This window comes from Lampris incognitus, chromosome 12 (assembly GCF_029633865.1).
Source record: "Lampris incognitus isolate fLamInc1 chromosome 12, fLamInc1.hap2, whole genome shotgun sequence".
NCBI lineage: Eukaryota > Metazoa > Chordata > Actinopteri > Lampriformes > Lampridae > Lampris > Lampris incognitus.
In genome coordinates this window covers 56,882,978-56,902,637 of record NC_079222.1, presented here as the reverse complement: position 1 = coordinate 56,902,637, position 19,660 = coordinate 56,882,978, and the positions used below count along the sequence as shown (strand labels likewise).

The 19,660-nt window shown below is 44.5% G+C and overlaps 1 protein-coding gene across 1 annotated transcript in view; it reads right to left on the bottom strand.

The window, feature by feature from the left end:
• Window positions 1-19,660, bottom strand: part of LOC130121506 (excitatory amino acid transporter 1-like) — a 43,884-nt gene that overhangs the window by 1,256 nt on the left and 22,968 nt on the right. The window contains exons 4-7 of the mRNA XM_056290323.1: window positions 1,507-1,711; window positions 1,337-1,379; window positions 415-695; window positions 72-305 (exon numbers count right to left, since the gene is read on the bottom strand). Coding sequence (XP_056146298.1) covers window positions 72-305; window positions 415-695; window positions 1,337-1,379; window positions 1,507-1,711 — 763 coding nt within the window. The remainder of the gene's footprint in view (window positions 1-71; window positions 306-414; window positions 696-1,336; window positions 1,380-1,506; window positions 1,712-19,660) is intronic.

Genomic DNA, 19,660 nt, shown 5'->3' with positions numbered 1-19,660 from the left:
TTTACAAGGAGTTATATTACTGAGCTAGCCAACAATGAGAGGACTCTGAGAACACTGAATTGTACCTTTACCTGGAAGATGTCCCAAGGGCTGTAATCAGAGCTTGCAGAAGCCCGGCAATGAAAATGAAGGGGTTCTGCCGTGTAATGACAAAGTAAAGAGTTGGGAGGATAACAATAGCATGGATCATCAAACCAATGATAACGGTGATGGTGTACATGCCCAATTGGCCTCCCATTTGTGTGAGATCATCCATTTCCACGATCTTTCCTGCAATCAGGAATAGGATACCAATTGGAGCATACCTGAGGAAGGAGTGGATTGACAAGATTTTGGTAAAGATGATGTGACAGCACAATACTTATTCAAAGAGCAGTGGATTATCATCCCAAAAAAGGTGAATTAATGTCTTACCACATGATGATAGCAACAAGACGCATGATAGCCTCATTGAGGCTATCAAAGAAATCTCTAAGGAGCTGGCCCTGCTCCTTCATGTTGCCAATTATAAGGCCAAAACACATGGAGAAGACCACCAGCCCTAGAGCGTTGACCCCATTCACCTGTCCTGGCACGGGGATCACCTCCTCCTGGGTGATCTCCATGGTCTCCTGGGTGGTATTGGTTGAGTTGAAGATCGTGTCATTCATTGTCACCATCACGTGGACCACTCGTGTTCCATATTTGGTTTTGAACTGGAGGATGAGGGCATTAGGGGATCGAGGTTATACCAGTGCCCATTGATAGAGCGGATACAGACCACTGCACTAATCTGAACCTCATGAATGAGATAACGGTTCTTTGTGTTGACTTCCTAAAGGTCCGTCTGGCTCGGCCTTGGCCCTGGGGACTGTCCAAAACCACAGTTTTTTTAACTCCCTGCAGTCTTGCAATTTCAAGCCATGGTATAGTCCTGCCTTTAGTAGTCTCCTCCTCTCAGATTGCAGACTTTCCCTTATATCCCGCCATCACAATGACACTGTTGCTGCCCTGCCAATGATCCGCCAATCCAACTTTGACCCAACCGTGACCTTCAATTCTTCCACAAAAACTCTGGTTTTCTCCAAAAAAAAAAAAAGAGAGAGAGAGGCCAGTTTTCTCCTTTGGTGCTACTTGACATTATATCCTTTCCAGAGTAAGTCAAATAGCTCCCTCAGATTTTAGTTTATATTCTCAGTTAGCCTTTTCCCACTGAAATCATCACATAGACAGATTCCTTTGTATAGTTGGAATATCCCAACATTTTTGTACGAAAGATTTACATGTTGAGTCTTATTTTCCTTTTCAGAATTAATGAGTATAATGTCGAGCACATTTTGTAAATATTCAATCTCACCTGCTGTGTGCAGGCTTGGACCAAGTTTGGTGGAAACATATTTCTGAAATGAGAAATTGCACAGTGGTTGAGGAATGATAGGTAATAGGTATGTTGCCATTTACTGTTAGTCTGTTGGACTGTCATGGCTCCATCAGCACACAGTAACCTTACGTCCCCATGCAGGCTACCTGATTAGATCTAAGAAGGCATCGGCGGTGCTGACTTGCTCTATCTTCTGCTGCTTTCCAAACTCATCTTTAGATCCTTTTCCAGGGTGAATGATGAGAACAATTATGATACCAACGAAAACAGCAATAAAGGTGGTGGTCATGTAGTATATCACAGCTCTCATGCCCATCTTTCCTGAGGCCTTACTGTCCAAAGCAGCCACTCCTGTTGGATAGATTGGGGATTCGGTGATTTCGTCATGATACAATGGACAACAAATCATTAACACACAAGAAAACAACATAGTTATCCATAAAATAAGGTTTTGGCTTATTTACGGTTTGATGTACAAGGTCTGATCAAGAGATCAAAGAGAACAATGAGATGAGAACAAAAGCTGGGGAAAAGTAAGAATTTAAAATTGTCATCAAAACGCCAAAAGACATTTCAAAAGCGCTTAAGAACCAAGGTGATACAAAGTATACCTACATTAGCTGTAATATGAATCCTTTTATCTGTTCTTCTCAACTGGAATATTATCTCACTCTCAGTTAGCACCCCCATGACGAGCAATCTGAGATGAACGCTACTAACTGCTACTACATACCGTGCTTCTGCCCAGCTTCCAGAGCAGACACTTTTGCTCTTGCTCGCCGCTTTGGTTTTTGATTTCCGAACTTTTCCTACTTTCTGTTACTTTCTGTTACCTTTTGCTACTTCTCCACGAGCAGAACTCAACTCTGACAACTAGATTATTCACAAAAGTGACCAGGGTTTTCACTGAGTTTTCAGATTTCATCTCTTGAAGAGAAGAGACTGTCTGTTCCCGGCTCTGTGGCTGAAACGCAGCGAGCCCTGCTGGCCTCGGAAACTAGACTGGCTTCGCTTTGTGGAGACCGTTTTCCCTTCTGGTTGTGGAATGGGGGGAATTAATGTGGAGACGTCCACATTTGATGCACTGGAATATATTAACTAGACTGAGGCTTCAAAAGACTTCCGACGGAAAGACATCTGAAGGTAGTGACCTTCACTTAGGGGTGACGACCCATTGACAATTTAGATAATGAATAATGTCAACTGAATGTCGGGAAACAACTTGACATCTTGACAGAAACAAGTTGAAAGAAGTTGTGACTCCAACAGGAGAGAACTGAAATAACAACAACAGTGATCCTATTTAGTGACTATTGAGTAGGATAGGGAGAGCAAGTTCTCCCCGTGTCTGCGTGGGTTTCCTCCAGGTGCTTCGAAGACATGTAGGTCAGGTGAATCGGCCGTACTAAATTGTCTCTAGGTGTGTGTGCGTGTGTGTGTGTGTGTGTGTGTGTGTGTGTGTCGACCCTGTGATGTACAGGCGGCCTGTCCAGGGTGTCTCCTCGCCTGCCGCCCAATGACTGCTGGGTTGGGCTCCAGCATCCCATGACCCCAACTGGGATAAGCAGCTTGGATAATGGATGGATGGATGGATGGATGGATGGATGGATGGATGGATGGATGGATGGATGGATGGATGGATGGATGGATGGATGGATGGATGGATGGATGGATGGATGGATGGATGGATGGATGGAGTACAATAGGAGAGACCTAAAATAACAGCAGTGATTCTATTAGCATATATTGTGACAGTACAATAGGGGGCACCTGAAATAACAGCAAATAGTAATCCTATTCAGTTAAAGTTGAACAGACCATAAACCAGATTTGGGGAAAATGCCTCCCCCCCTCTCTCTCCCCTCCACTGACTGCACCAGCTGTGCCACGCTCGGCCAGAAAATCCCAGCGACAAGTCCCAGCTCAAATACTTGTGTCAGGTCCAATCCCCACTTTAGGGAAAGGAATTGAATGTTTATGTTGCTTGCTGGTGTTAAATACCTGGCTTTCCTCCACATGCACTGCTCAAACAATGAGCTTAGTTGTCAACCTGTTCTGGGAGCAATGAAACCGTTTCCGAATGGATGGAGTTCATTTAAATAGAGTGGGGGTCCACATGCTTACTGCCGACTTAACCTATAGCCTCGAGCTCCCCACTACTGGAGTAAAGAGTCACGAATATCTGGGAAGCATAGAGCAAGCTTTTCTACCCAGAACAAAAAGGACAACACCATAGATCATTCCCAGACCCCCCCCCCCAATCTCTTGGTGATATCTCACACAATCTAAGGATGCCGATAAAGGGGATTGATGAGATGTTTCTATGTAGCACCAAAAGTTCCTGCTTATCTAAAACAAACCAAGGGCAACCTCCCTGCAGTCAGCCTTACAAGGCATGCTGACTACTAGGACCAACTGCATCCTTACTCCAGCCCCCTTTCAGCTCATTTCTGCCTCTGCTTACTGGGTATGGACCCACTGCTGCTTATACAGCCCCCCCCCCCCCCCCCCAGACAGTGAGGAGCAGCTTGAAGGTCTGCAATTCCTGATTTGACCAGTTTAAGTGTACTCCAAATGCATAGCTTACTTTATCTAATCTGACTCCAGTTGTACGCCAGCAGCCACAACCTGTCACCAAAAACTGGGCGGATATTACTCTTAACACACTAAATTTAGCATTACTAAACATCAGGACTTTGGCAGGAAAAACACTTTAATCGATGATTTCATCATCAAGCACAATCTCAATTATGTTTTTAACTGAAACTTGGGTAGTTCTTACTGAGTCAACCCCTCCCAGCTTCAGTTTCATGAGCAAAACCAGAAAGCATAAGAAAGGAGGTAGAGTTGCCATTTTGTTTAATGATTTGCCCAAATGGAAGAAAATATCTTAGGAAAATGTTGCTTCTTTTGAATATTTAGCTCTTCAGTTCAATTCGTCTTCTCAAGTTATATTTCTAAATATCTATAGGCCACCTAAATACAATGCAAACTTTTTTGATGGCTTAACTGAACTGCTGCTGTCTATAATATTGTTGACTTTGACTGTGTAGTTATTGCTGCTGATTTAAACATCCATGTTGGCAGCTCCAGGACAGAGGAACCGAAGAACTGTGTTGTGTTGTTGAAAACTATGGACTGACTCAGCATGTGACGGGGCCCACACACAACAAGGGGGACACTCTGGACTTAATTATCACCAAGGTTTGGATCATTCCTGTGTTTTCTTTGAGAGTACTATCTCCATGCACACAAATGTTCAAACAGAGGTCATCACTAAATGGTATATCACTGAAAGGAGTGAAATACGTATTTATTCAGGCTTTCTCTTCCACACCCACCCCATCTTGGGTCTCCGTCAATTTGCTTGTAGATCATTTCAATTCTAAAATTAAAGATGTTATTGATGCCATTGCTCCCACTAAGGTGAAAGTGGTCTCTGGTAAAGATCTACATGGAGATGGGCCACGCTGGTCAGAATATAAAAAAATGTAATGAAGCTGAACGCAGGTGGCAAAAAAAACCAATCTTACTGTTCATGATAACATCTGTAAGAGACTGCACGTTTATAATTCGGAACTGAGAAATGCAAAGCAGTCCTACTTCTCTTACGTCATTGCCAAAAAGAACAATGATGCACGTGCCTTGTTTGCTACTGTCGACAGGCTAACAATCCCTCCTGTGGTAGTAGCCTCTGAAGTTCTAACTACCAGGGCCTGCAATGAATTTGCCTCCTTCTTCAATGACAACATTCAGAAAACTAGACTGGCAGAGTCGGTGCCTCTGTACTAGGTACAGGGTATGTGTTTTTTTCTGTATCCACCTAAAGTCAATTCAGATAACATGACACAATTTCATCCCATCAACCATTAAAACTTGGAGGACATTATACAACACCTGTGTCATGTACCGGTTTGGCATGTAAGGGCACCCGTATGTATGTGACGTCACCTGCTGACGTGGGGAGAAGCGCGAGGAATATTGTTCGGGCAGTCTTGCAATACGGTGGAATAAAGCAAGCCACGTTAGGCATTGTGTAATAACGGTGTGCCTAATCATTTATAATTAATGACACCTAAATAAGCATATAGGTGGGAATAACAGATCAGAACAATGGCGACGAGTGATGTACCGAGCCTAAGCTAAGTGATGAGCTAAGGTTCGTAACGTTTAGTTAGATCTGAAGTGTAGCTAACAGTTGTAGCTAGCTAGCTAGCGCGGCAGCATGGAAAAGACAGCATGCGTACCGACGTTTGATTGCTACTCCGACCCGGCGACTTTGGGGCCGCGGTGGACAAGATGGCTAATGTCATTTGAACTGTTTGCTGATGGGAAAGGTCTGATCATCGAGGATAACACCGAGGATGCAGTGAAGCAGCGCCGGAGAGCACGTCTTCTGCATCACGCGGGTCCAGACACACAGGACATCGTTTCAACTTTGGACGGCACCGGAGAGGTGACTGATTATGATGCCGCTGTTGCAGCTTTGAACAGCTATTTCGTGCCTCAGGTAAATGCTGCATTCGCCCGCCAGACATTTCAGAAAATCTCCCAGAATCAGGGGGAGACAGTACAACAATTCGCTACACGCTTGAGACGTGCGGCAAAAGACTGCGGTTTCGGTGGAGACACAGACGATCAGATTAGAGATGCAATTGTAAGCAAATGCACGTCAAGTTATATTCGCCGTAGACTCCTCGAGGAGGCGCGTGGTTTGGTGCTTGCTCGCGCTCTCGAGCTGGCGGCACAGTGTGAACAAATTGAAGAACAAATGGCGGAGATGTCTGTGAGGGAGGGGAAAGCAGAGGCGACTGTGAGTCGTGTCTCACAGAAAGGAGGGAAATATCAGAAAAGAGGACAAGGGAGACCGGGCGCGGATAGAGGAACAACGGACAAAATGGACAAAACGTGTTTTAGATGTGGACATTCAGACCACTTTGGGAAAGACCCCAATTGTCCCGCGCGCGGCCAAACGTGTCGCAAATGCAAAGGTAGAGACCATTTCGCAAAGCAATGCAAAACAAAAGGTGCAACAGGAAAGGAAAAAGTGCATAAAATAGAGATAGAAGAACATGATTATGCCTCTGTATTGAGTGATACAAACAAGTCAGATAGGCTCAACATAAATGTGGGAGGAGTTAGCTTGAAGATGCTTGTCGACTCCGGGGCTACTTGCAATGTGATAGACGAAAAGACCTGGGAGGGTTTAAAGTCAGAGAAAATTAGGTGCCACTCATATGTCCCAAAGCCGGGAAGGAAACTATTTTCCTATTCATCTAACCAACCTCTACCCATTAAAGGGGCGTTCACATGCAAAGTAAAAATAGGAGAACGCTGTGAACAAGCAGAATTCATAGTAATCAGAGGTGATGGAGAACCACTACTAGGAAAAGAGTTGGCCATGAAACTAGGTGTACTGAAAATAGGTGCCAACATATCAGCCGTCAGAGACATGAACCAATCACTTCAGCAGCAGTACCCGACTGTATTTCAGGGGGTAGGGGAGCTGAAAACAAAACAGATAACGCTACACATAGACCCAGAGGTGACACCAGTAGCACAGCCACTCAGGCGTATACCCTTCAACCTACGGGCGCCTGTGGAGGCCAAGATAAAAGAGCTCCTAGATCTAGACATAATAGAACCGGTCGATGGACCAACACCATGGGTAAATCCAGTGGTCATCGTGCCCAAGGCAAACTCAGAAATAAGACTGTGTTTAGACATGCGACAGGCAAACCTTGCCATCATCAGAGAGAGGTATCCAATACCCACTGTGGATGAGCTACTACAAGGGATGAATGGATCGGTGGTGTTTAGTAAACTGGACTTAAAGTGGGGCTACCACCAACTTGAAATGACCCCAGAATCACGCGGAATCACCACATTCGCCATCCACAACGGAGTCTACCGATACAAGAGACTCATCTTCGGCGTGTCTTCCGCCAGCGAACAGTACCAGCATGAAATCGCCGCTGCACTGGCTGGTATAGAAGGTGTGGAGAACATCTCAGATGATGTCATAGTCCACGCTAAGGATGAGGAGACACACAACGAGCGACTACACACAGTCATGAGGAGACTGGAGGAGTGCGGACTGACGCTAAACCCTGCCAAGTGTCAGTTCAACATGGATCGACTGATTTTCATGGGAATCCTGCTGTCTGAAAAAGGAATCGGTCCTACAGAGGAGAGAGTGAGAGCCGTGAGCGAGGCGAGAGAGCCGGAAAACGCATCGGAGGTGAGAAGCTTCCTCGGGCTCGTAAGTTACAGCAGCAGATTCATTCCACAGTTTGCAACAGTGTCAGAGCCGCTGCAACGCCTGACAAGAAAGGACACTCCGTTTGAATTCGGTCCAGAACAGAAACAAGCGTTTGAGGCGCTGAAAGAGGGCTTAGCCAAAGCAGGGACACTAGCCTACTTTAACAAAGATGCACCGACCAAAATCATTGCAGATGCTAGTCCAGTGGGATTAGGAGCAGTGTTAGTACAGACCCAGAATGGAGAAAATGTTCCCATTTGTTATGTCAGTCGTGGTCTAACCGACTGTGAACGCAGGTATTCTCAGACAGAGAAAGAGGCCTTAGGTCTGGTATGGGCGTGTGAAAGGTTACACCCATACATCTATGGTAGACGATTTGACTTGGTTACAGACCACAAACCTCTTGAATCCATCTACAGCCCACGCTCGAAACCATGCGCTCGTATAGAGCGATGGGTCCTAAGGTTACAGCCTTATGATTTTAAAGTAGTACATATCTCGGGCAAAAAGAACATAGCAGACCCACTATCACGTCTGCTGGGGAACAGCGCACTGAAACAGAAACATGCACACGGATCCGACGAGTACGTGAGATTCGTTGCAGTGAGTGCCACACCCAGAGCACTGACAACCCGCGAGGTGTAGGAGGCATCAGCCCACAACGAGGAGCTGATCGAGGTGCGTAAAGCTATTGAGAGTGGACACTTTGAGAAGTGCGCAGCATATGCCGCGGTGACTAGTGAGTTATGTGTAATAGGACAGTTGGTTCTACGTGGAACACGTATTGTGCTGCCACAAGTACCGCGGGCACGCACTCTCTCACTAGCACACGAAGGACACTTAGGAATTGTCGGAACTAAACAGCACCTCAGGAGCAAAGTCTGGTGGCCAACAATGGACAGAGCAGCCGAGAGACATTGTAGGTCATGTCAAGTTGTTGCTCGGCCAGACGCACCGGAACCGTTAAGACCAACAGAGTTACCAGAGGGGCCCTGGCAAGATATTGCCATTGACTTACTCGGACCTCTGCCGACAGGTGACTCGATTCTAGTTGTAGTTGATTACTACAGCCGCTACTATGAGTATGACGCGTTAAAGTCCACAACCACGTCAACAGTGATAGACAGTCTAGAGACAATCTTCAGTCGACATGGACTTCCCGTCACACTGAGGTCGGACCAGGGTCCTCAGTTCAAATCAGAGGAGTTCAGTGAGTACTGTGACACCAACGGAATCAAGCATGTGAAAACAACGCCACGATGGGCGCAGGCGAACGGCGAGGTAGAACGTCAAAACGCCTCGCTGATGAAGAGGATTCGCATCGCTGTTTCAGATGGACTCAATTGGAAGCAAGAACTCAGAAAGTATGTGACAGTATACCGGAGCATCGATCACGCGACCACAGGGAAGAGTCCCGCGGAGTTGCTCTTCAAAAGAAAGATGAGGGGGAAGCTGCCAAGCATCACAGCAGCACACGCTGAGCTGGAGGTAAGAGACAGAGATGCAGAACAGAAAGGACAATCAAAGATCTGTGCAGACGAACGGCGTCACGCCAGGTACTCGGATGTCAATGTCGGTGACACGGTCCTGGTGAGACAAGAAAAGACTGATAAACTGACAACACTATTCAACACAACGCCACACAAGGTGGTGAGCAAATCAGGAAACCAAGTTGTCGTCGAATCTCCAACCGGAGCCAGATACACACGGAACACAACATTCGTGAAGCGATACACCAGTACTCAGGAGACACCTGCCGTAGGGAGCAGAAGCATCACAGGATGCCGAGGACTGCACATCAAACAGAGAGATACTGGGTGCTCCAAACGCAGAGCGGAGCAACACCAGCAATGACACCCCGGCCGGGGGCAGACAGGCCTCCAAGAGAGAGACGCTTGCCATCGAGGCTGGCAGATTATGATATGACATAGACTGGAGAAATGTAAAAAAAACTGTTGGGTCAAGTTCAGTGACGATTGTTGTTTGATGATGCAAATGTGAAATTAACATGTTAAAAGGTCTTATATGTTTACGGACTGTTCATAAGTGAATATGTGTTAATGGAGAATTAATCCATAGTTCTAATTAAGGTGAAAGCATACAGAATATGTGGTATGTGTTTTGGTTGGGAATGTTTTGATACTGTCATTATATGGGTTCATATTTTTGAATTGAAATTAACCTGAAGTTTATTTCCCAGAAAAGGAGGGATGTCATGTACCGGTTTGGCATGTAAGGGCACCCGTATGTATGTGACGTCACCTGTTGATGTGGGGAGAAGCGCGAGGAATATGATTCGGGTAGTCTTGCAATACGGTGGAATAAAGCAAGCCACGTTAGGCATTGTGTAATAACGGTGTGCGACACCTAAATAAGCATATAGGTGAGAATAACAGATCAGAACAACCTGTAATCCTCTTCCTGCTGCCTTGATATTCTGCCAACAGACCTTTCCAAACATCTTCAAAAATGCTGCATGGCCTCAGATCTTCTGCAAATTGTCAACACGTCTCTTCTCGCAGGTTTCTTCCCGCAGACCCTAAAAACTACAGTCATCAAGCCACTCTTACAAAAGAATAATATATACACTTCACTAATGAACAATTTTAGGCCCCTATCAAACCTCCCAGTTATAAGTAAAATCATTGAAAAATATGTTTCCAGTAGCTGAACAACTTCTTTGCACTAAACAACTGTTTTGATGTCTTCCAGTCAGGATTTTGACCGCAGCACAGCACTGCGACTGCTCTTGTTATGGTCTTTAAGGACATCTGCTTAAACACAGACAGTGGCAGAATCTCGGTCCTGGTATTATTGGATCTCAAAGTCAGAGCCTAAGTCAAACGCCAAAGTATCTTTATTGTCCCTTACAGGGAAATTAGTTTGCAGCCAGTATATATAAAATTCTCACACAAAACAAAACATACAAACACCAAAGCAGAATTGACACATCACTGATGGACAAAAAACAAAAACAAAACAAAAACAACAGGACATAGTGGGCAAGGAGAACCAAAGGAGTTCAAATATACAGACCATGGAAACAAGCAATCTGCAGTCAACAGGTGAATACTATCTACTATTTAACAATTGGATGACAGTGGGGACAAAGGAAGCCTTGTATCTCTTAGTCCTACTACAGGGCATCCTCAACCGACGACCTGAGGGTAACAGCTCAAACTCTGGCCGAAGGGGGGGACCTTGGCACTCCAGAAAGGAAGTGGCCTTTCGGAACACCTTCCTATTATAAAGGTTGGTAAGCTGAGCTTGACTTCTCCCTGAAATCTTACTAGCCCATTTGATGAGTCTATCAAGCCTTTCTTTGTTTGCCAGAGTCAAGTTACCAAACCACGCAACAATACATTAAAACTGTTTCAACTGGCAATAAAACTGGCCCTGTGATGGCCTGGCGGCTTGTCCAGGGTGTTTCCTCGCCTGCTGCCCAATAACTGCTGGGATAGGCTCCAGCATCCCCGCAACCCTGAGAGCAGAATAAGTGGTTTGGATAATGGCTGGATGGATGTTTCAATAAAACTTCTATAAAAGAGAGTCATCATCTGGGAGGACACATTAAATGTACACATTTTCTTCAGAAAAAAAAAGTCTTTGCTGGACCTTCTTTGATGTGGAAGCAACATGAGTTTCAAAGCACAATTTGTTGTTGTTCCTCCCCCTCTAAAAGATTTACAATCACGGAATCATCCACAAATTTGAGTGTGTCTATTGGTATGGTTGCTGCGACAGTCATTAGTGTACAAGATACTCATCTCTCAGTGCTGCATTTGGTACAGTCAATTGCAACACATTACTAGACCGACTGGAAAACTGGGTGGGACTTTCTGGCACAGTGCTAAACTCGTTTGAATCCTACTTAAAGGACGGGGACTACTTTGTGCCTATGTTGTGATTTCACTGCCCCGAGCTCCCTCGCCGGCACGTTCGAGCCACTCCTCCAGCTCGGACACGCCAGGAACATCCGAGCGCTCGGTTCGCGCTCTGAGGAGACGAGCATTGCGCTGCACCAGATGTTTATACCAAGTCCAGTTGCACTTGATTCAACTCCTTTGGATAACCATGACCTGGATGAATGAGAACATTCACAGACATGTTTGCCATCATCCATCAGGCACACCTGCGACAATCAGGCAGCCCTCTACAAGACGTCTCGCACAACGCCTCTCTGTGCTTCGACGTACTGAACCCTGTGGTAAAGCTCTGACAAGCCTATCCCTGTGATTCCTCTTAACCCCTTTCTCATGCCTAGTCCCACGCTGTTGTTTTGTTTCTCCTAGTGTCTAACTTCTGTGTTCCTGTTTTTCGTCTTGCTGTTTTTGGTTCCCTCAAGACCCTCCCTCCGCGACTTCCACGGCTCCCCGTGTCTCCCTCGCTCCTCATCCCCAGCGACCATCACGTTTCCCCGGACCCCCTCCAGTGATCTCCCTCTGCGCCACTCTCCCTGGACCCCTCCCTTCGGAATTGACTTCCTGGATCATGGACTTGGACTGCCTCGGACAACCCCTCGCTCAACGGTTTTGGACTTTGGTAGCCAGGCACACGCACATTGTTACAACACCCCCACCTTAGATTCCCCTGTTATTATTTTGTTGCAGTTTGTTTATTTTTTTGTTTTCCTGCATTAAAATTGCCTTCTGGTTTCTCTGTACTCTGTGTCCGTCTGCCTTCGGGTTTCGCTACACTGGTCTCTGGTCTTCATTCGAGAGTCGTAACAGTCTATAGGTAATTAGAAATCTGAGCAGACAAAAATGACCTGTGGCATTACCCAAGGCTCCATTCTAGAGCCGCTTATGTTTATCCTCTCTATGCTCCCACTCGTTCAGATTATGGAAAACAACAAAAATATGTTACCATAATTATGCAGACAACACACAGATTTACATAACCATGTCACCAATGGCATATAATCTCATAAACGTACTAAGTAAGTGCATTGAACAAATCAATGATTGGATGTCTCAGAATTTTCTTCAATTAAACAAAAAATTACTTCACACACACACACACACACACACACACACACACACACACACACACACACACACACACACATATATATATATATATATATATATATATATATATATATATATATATATATATATATATATATATATATGAGTGCCAATGGGGAAAAATATATATATATGTGTGTGTTTGTGTGTATCCTATCACACAGCCAACACCTGCCAGAAATCACGAGCAATGTGACTGAAGCCCATATGTTTCTAAGATAAGATGCATATTTGGTAACACTTTAGTATGGGGAACGTAGTCACCATTAATTAGGTGCTTATTAGCATGCAAATTAGCAACATATTGGCTCTTAATTGGTCATTATTACGTACTCATTAATGCCTTATTCTGCATGGCCTTATTATACAACCAGTAAGCCATTAACTATGAGTTGTCCCTCTGTAACCTCAGAATTATTGCTTATTAGTAGTACCATCTCAATATGCTTTGCTTAGTATGGCCTTTATAAGGTGGTAGTACCACAAGAAGAGTTATTCTCCCTTACTAACACTTAATGAATATGGTCTGTTCTTACATAACAACACACAAAACTACAAGTGTTCATAGTGTTAAATTACTGTAAATTAAGTTTTTGTTACTTAGAATATGTTCCCCATACCACAGTGACATCTTGATCATTACTAATTCACTAGTAATTGAGTGTTTTTATGTTCCCCATGCTAAAGTGTTACCGCATATTTGCTTTTGAAGTGCATTTCCCCTATGTATTTTGTGAAAGCCATGCATAGAGAAAACAGACTACAGGCTGAAATGATGCTTTATTCCGCGTATTCCCCAGCCAGTGTAAAATATACCCACCGAGTGGAAACAAACCACTCCGTGGTTGTTCCGCATGCGGAGCAACCTTGGCCTGATACCGAAAAATAACACCGGATTGTTTAGATGTTGATTTTAACGAGGCCACATCAAATGTGACCGCTTTTGTTAAAAGCTTCTTGCCATTTCCGTAGACTGCTCTTGATGGAGGCTCCAGACGAGTTAGGGGAACTTGTTTGATGTTGCACTCTCCACGTACTGATGATGGTGTACCATCACATGAGCATCGCACCATACGCATCTTGAAACCACACAGGCCGACTGACAGACACACATGCACGCACACGTTCACGCATTGTTTGTGCGTTAATGTGTTTGTTCATTGTTTGTTCTGTCACATGAATGCAACTGGTATCTTTCTTCTATTGTATGGATCAAATGTTTCCTAGAAAATGCAAACATATTGGTCGTACTGCACCGCCCTTCCTGATGAACCCACAACAGAAAAGAAGACCCTCATTCAATTGCTTGACTCATGATTGTTGGGGTCATTACAACAACCTACTTTCAGTTGGGAAGACATTTGTCTCTATTTGTTAGACTAAGAGCGCAAACTTCAAAGTCTTGGATAGTCTTTTCGTCCAGTTCCTGTCATTGTGTAAGCTGGCTAGCTAAATGTTGTTATTGAAGGAATGCTGTAGCTAGTGAAGCCCTGGCAATGTGTAAATCTCTTACTTGGCAAACGTCACACCAGCTAGCTAATTAAAACTGTTTACACATGTACATATGGAACTGCACACCTGCTTCCTCAAATAAGTCAAGGGGAAGCAGCCCATTGTGTAAATTGCATAGTGGTAGTAGCACTGACAGCGAACATTTTCCTCCTAAGAGCTCCAACAGCCTCAGCTGACCGTTTTTGTTTGTTGTTTTGAAGGTAAGCTAGGTCTATTTGTGTCACTGCTGTTGTTTTCATAAAACCTTATGGCTCTCCATGAGCTATTCCAACAACTACACTGCCTAGACTGTATGTGTAAGAATTTAGCAACAAATAAGTTGCTAATAATAACTATTAGGAGTGGTGCAGTCGTCCATTTTTATTTAGTGTGGTGTGACTGCTGACTTAGTAAATACTTGCAAGACAACTACACTTACCAAGAACTTACACACAACTGGTGCAACCGAAAAAAGGGACATGAAAAAGACGTGGAAAAGAGGGACATGCAGGTCAGGTGAATCGGCCTTACTAAATTGTCCCTTGGTGAGAATGTGTGTGTGTGTGTGGGGGGGGGGGGTCTGTGACGGCCTGGCGGTCTGTCCAGGGTGTCTCCCTACCTGCCACCCAATGACTGCTGGGATAGGCGCCAGCATCCCCGCAACCCTGAGAGCAGCATAAGCGGTTTGGATAATGGATGGGTGGATGGTGCAACTGATCCCTGCTCATGCTAGCTACTGCCTAGCTACTGCAGCTTGACAAGGTGCAGGAAGAAGCGAATGGGTTGGGTGCAATTAAGTCTTACAATGCGGGGTGGGGGGGTGGGGGGGTGAAAAATGCATTTCTTTACTTGCTTTGTTATCCAGTGACATAATTTGGACAGGTGGTTTCCTTAAGTTTAGAGCAGTGGGTTTATGACCAGAAAGTTACAAAGTCTAATCCAACAGCCTGAAAAATATGGATGGGGAAAATGAGAGAGTTGTTGAGGGACGGAAATCCCTCAACAACTGCTCAAAATGCCTTTAAGCCAGGGGTGGGCAAAGGGCCAGTGTGGGTCAAGGTTTTTGCTGCAACCAAGCAGTTACACACCTGTGTCTCCTAATCAAGTTCCTCAGCAAAGCCTCTACTGGTTGATTAGTGGGATCAGGTGTGTAACTGCTTGACTGGAACAAAAACCTTCGTCCACCCTGGCCCTTTCTGGATAAGACTGCCCACCCTTGCTTCAAGCAGTCTTCCAGTGACGCGGTGGTGGAAGCAACAGCATACTTACATTGCACACTCGGAAAATCCCTTAAAAACTAGCCAGAAAACAACAATATCAAGAGAATAATCGAAATACCAGCCAAATTAAAAATCCAGGTAAAACTGGTATGAAAGAAGCATACCAGTGTCCAAGACAAACACACGATTGAGTCAACTCAAGAAAGTTCCCAGGGAGACATGGAGTCCGAGGGAGGACATCGTCCTCGCGGATATTGGCAAACTTGGGGAAGAACACAAAGAGTCAGCGAGAGACCCTAAACAAAGACTGAAGAGACTTGCAGAAATGATTAAGGATGTCACGACTCGAACCGCAATACTGGAAGGAAGAATAAAGGAGACGGAGGAGGAGAGAATCAAAGGGCGCTGCCATGTCAAAGCTATAGGCCATGCACCTCCTCCAGAGGGAAGCTACTGTAGCAGCGAAATGCTGTGGCCCAGACGACTGAGCGAGCTGGACTCATTTCTAGTGTGACGGAGGGGGAAGAGCACAGTGGCGTGTGCTGGGCTACGCCACAGAGCTGATGCATAAGTCGGAATCAGAATCAGAAATCCGAAACAATGTATTGGCATCGCAGTCATGTACTTTCATACACGAAAGAGACGAAATGTTGTTTCTCCCAGCCCGCAGCAGTGCAACACAAAGACAAAAAACAAAAGACCCAAGAGAAAACGACATCACCAAAAACATACAAAAAAACGGAGAGGGCAAAGCAAGAAAAAAAAAAAAAAAAACACAGTCAACAACACAGTCCATTCATTAAATTTGCAACACAGTCCAAAAATGTCACTGTTCAGAGAACGAACGCCAGCCAGGATGACCGTCGGAACCACTGGCGCCCTCGGGGCATCCTCCTCAGGTACAGCTCCAGGTGGGGGCCGCGATTCCTGGGCCCACCTGTCGCAGCAGACGAGGCTCCCCCAGCTGATCCAGCGCCACTTCTTCCAGTTCCAGCCAGACACCTCCCCACGACGCCTGCCACACGACGTAGACAAAAGCAATGCGAGTGTGAGACCGGGCGAAGCCGCTGCCACACTGTCCTCGGCATTATGGGAGCCGCCGGTGTACCTGGGCTAGCAGCTAGCTTAGCCCGCCCTGTATCCGTGTCCTGGCGGAACGCCATCAGTGTTGCCTCTTGGGGCACAGCTCCAGGCAGAGGGCTGTGGTGCTCGGCCCACAGGACGCAGCAGACCGAGCTCTCCCAGCTGATCCAACTCCAGCTCTCCCAGCTGATCCAACTCCAGCTCTCCCAGCTGATCCAACTCCAGCTCTCCCAGCTGATCCAGCTCTAGCTCTCCCAGCTGATCCAACTCCAGCTCTCCCAGCTGATCCAACTCCAGCTCTCCCAGCCACCAAACAAAATCGACGATCACAGAGATAATCCTTCACATGATGACACAAACTCAGACGGGGATGGAGACATGGATAAAGACACTGCATAGTCGGAACTGGGGGAGGCCACCGCAAACGTGAGTTCGCACCGCAGTTTTCCCACACCACCGCAGTCTTAAGTCACTACAACTACCGCAGGATACAGACATCCGTTTGGAGAGCGCGCACAGGTCTCTGGCTGATGAACCAATATCGGCCCAAGCACCTCTGCGATCGATGATCGTGAAATTCATAGACCCTAACCCTAAGGAATTAATTCTACAGCAGATCTGGAAACGGACAAAAATCATGTACCAAGGGGACAGAGTGTTTTTCGGCCAAGACTATGCACTGTTGGAAGGAAAGCCACCAAGATCCTTGGTCGAAGCCATAATTTCAGTCATCCACAAAGAGGGAAAGGATCCCACCCATTGTGAAGGATACAGACCTATAAGCCTCTTATGCAATGACCAAAAAATCCTTAGTACTATATTGGCTAAGAAAATACAAAAATATATAGGAAAGCTAATTACAGCAGATCAAACTGGGTTCATACCAGGTAGATGGGGGCAAGTAACATTAACCATGTTCTAAACCTGATACCATGTGCAAAGAAGGGTAACGTGTGCTGATTAGCTTGGATGCACAAAAAGCTTTTGATATGGTTGATTGGAGCTATCTCCACCAGGTACTGATCAATATTGGGTTTCACCCCACCTTGATAGACTGGGTGAAAGTTTTATTTTTACAACCAAAGTCAAGAGTGAGAGTAAATAGATGCTGTTCTATCTTTTTTAATATTAAAAGAGAGGTTAGGCAAGGAAATTGTTTGAGCCCTTTGCTCTTTGCAGTTTCCATTGAACCATTAGCAGAAATTAAAAGACAAGAAGGTAATGTCAAAGATGAAGGAGGCATAGAACACAAAATTTCACTTTTTGCTGATGACATCATGATGTATATAGGTGAACCTATGTCGGCACTACCAGCTTTTCTTAAAATCCTAAGGGATTATGGGGAAGTATCAGGCTATAAAACAAATGACTCAAAATCTGAAGTGACAATGCTTTCGGTTGACTGGCCTACACAACTAGATGAATGGGTTAAATTCCACTGGTCCAAAAAGGGTTTGAGATACCTTGGAATTAATATCAGCCCATGTACCGCAAAATTATACAATGCAAATTATGACAAGTTAATAAGGGAGGTAAAAGCAGACCTCAAAAGATGGGAGATTCTTCCCCGATCCCTGATTGGAAGAGTGGAAGCTATTAGAATGAATACGTTGCCTAGACTTCCTTTTTTATTTCAGTCTCTACCAACAGAAGTATCTATAGCTAAACTCCACACTTGGACAAGCTTTTCTCTAAATTCATGTGGCAAAATAAGAAACCTAGAATTAGATTAAAAACACTGTTGAATACCAAACATAAAAGGGGTCTTAATTTACACCACCTCAAACACTACTACTGGACAGCACAATTAACAACACTGGTAACATGGATTACAGAAGATAAGGACACGCACGCGTTGGGTGGATATAGAACAAAATTCACGCTCGCATGTTCCGTTGGCCATGCGGCCCTTCTTGATCCACGCACAATGCAAACAAATTAAAATACAGAATGAATGGATCAAATTTACCTTGAAGGTCTGGTCAAATGCAAGAAAACAATTAAAAAAAACAACTATTTCTAGGGCCCTTAAAATAGCTAAAAATATAAATTTTTCATTTGACTAACTCGAACAAGAATGTAATCTCCCTAGAAGTGACTGACAGAGTCCTACAAATAAGACACTATTTACAAACACACTCTGAATGGCAACAGATATGTAAAGTACCACCTAATCTTGGAACATTTTTCCATATCAACAGTACAGGGAACAATAAAACATGATTTAATATCAAATTTAAATAAGATACTTCAAGACACATCAATGGGCAACACTCTGGATATAAAAGAAAGAATGGGAGCTAGAAATTAATATTATAATTGAAGGTGAAACTTGGGGGAAAATTAGAGTAGAGATGGGCAGACACAAACTAACAAATGGTCCAATATGGAAAGAGTTCGACTGCAAAGTCAAAATTGGGTTTTTCAAAACTCCCCTTGTTATAGCACGATATAGTGGGGCATCAAACTTGTGCTTGAGGGAGTGTGGATTTATTGTAGACCACACACACATTTTTCTGGCGGGGGGGGGGGCGCCCTAAACTATCTAGATATTGGAAAGATGTCCAGATGGAAATTCTAAATATTATGGGATTTGATTTATCACTAAACCCCAGCATGTTATATTTTAGGTGTGGTTCCAGATGAACTTGTACCCAAAAATATCTTCTTGGGGTACTACTGCTAATTGCAAAAAAAATGAATAACTATTAACTGGAAAAATACAAACCCCCCAAAAATACAAGATTGGAGGGTGAAAGTAAAAGAATTATATATTATGGAAACCATAACTGCAAAATCACAACTAAAAACAGATATATTTTATGTGAAATGGGCCCCTGTCATATCCAAACTCCCAGGACTGTGTGAAAATATGTGATGTACATGAGTATGACCACCAGCCTTACCTCTCCTGAAATAGATACAGCTCCATATAATGTGTGTTAACATGTTGACTTCTCTATCAGTCGTGATGCCACGCTTGATTGACAATGAAGAAACTGTTAAATGTGAATATAATTTCTATACCTTGTAATGCCTCTCTGTACATGTAATTATATCATAAGCTGTAACCCTACTGTTTAGATTGTATAGACTGAAGTATTGATGATATAAAAGATTGCTTAAACAATAAATAAAGAGTGTTCAAATAAAAAAGCCTTTATGCTTGGCACTTATCAATTACCTGCCAAAGTGGAGTTGCTCAACAGGCAAA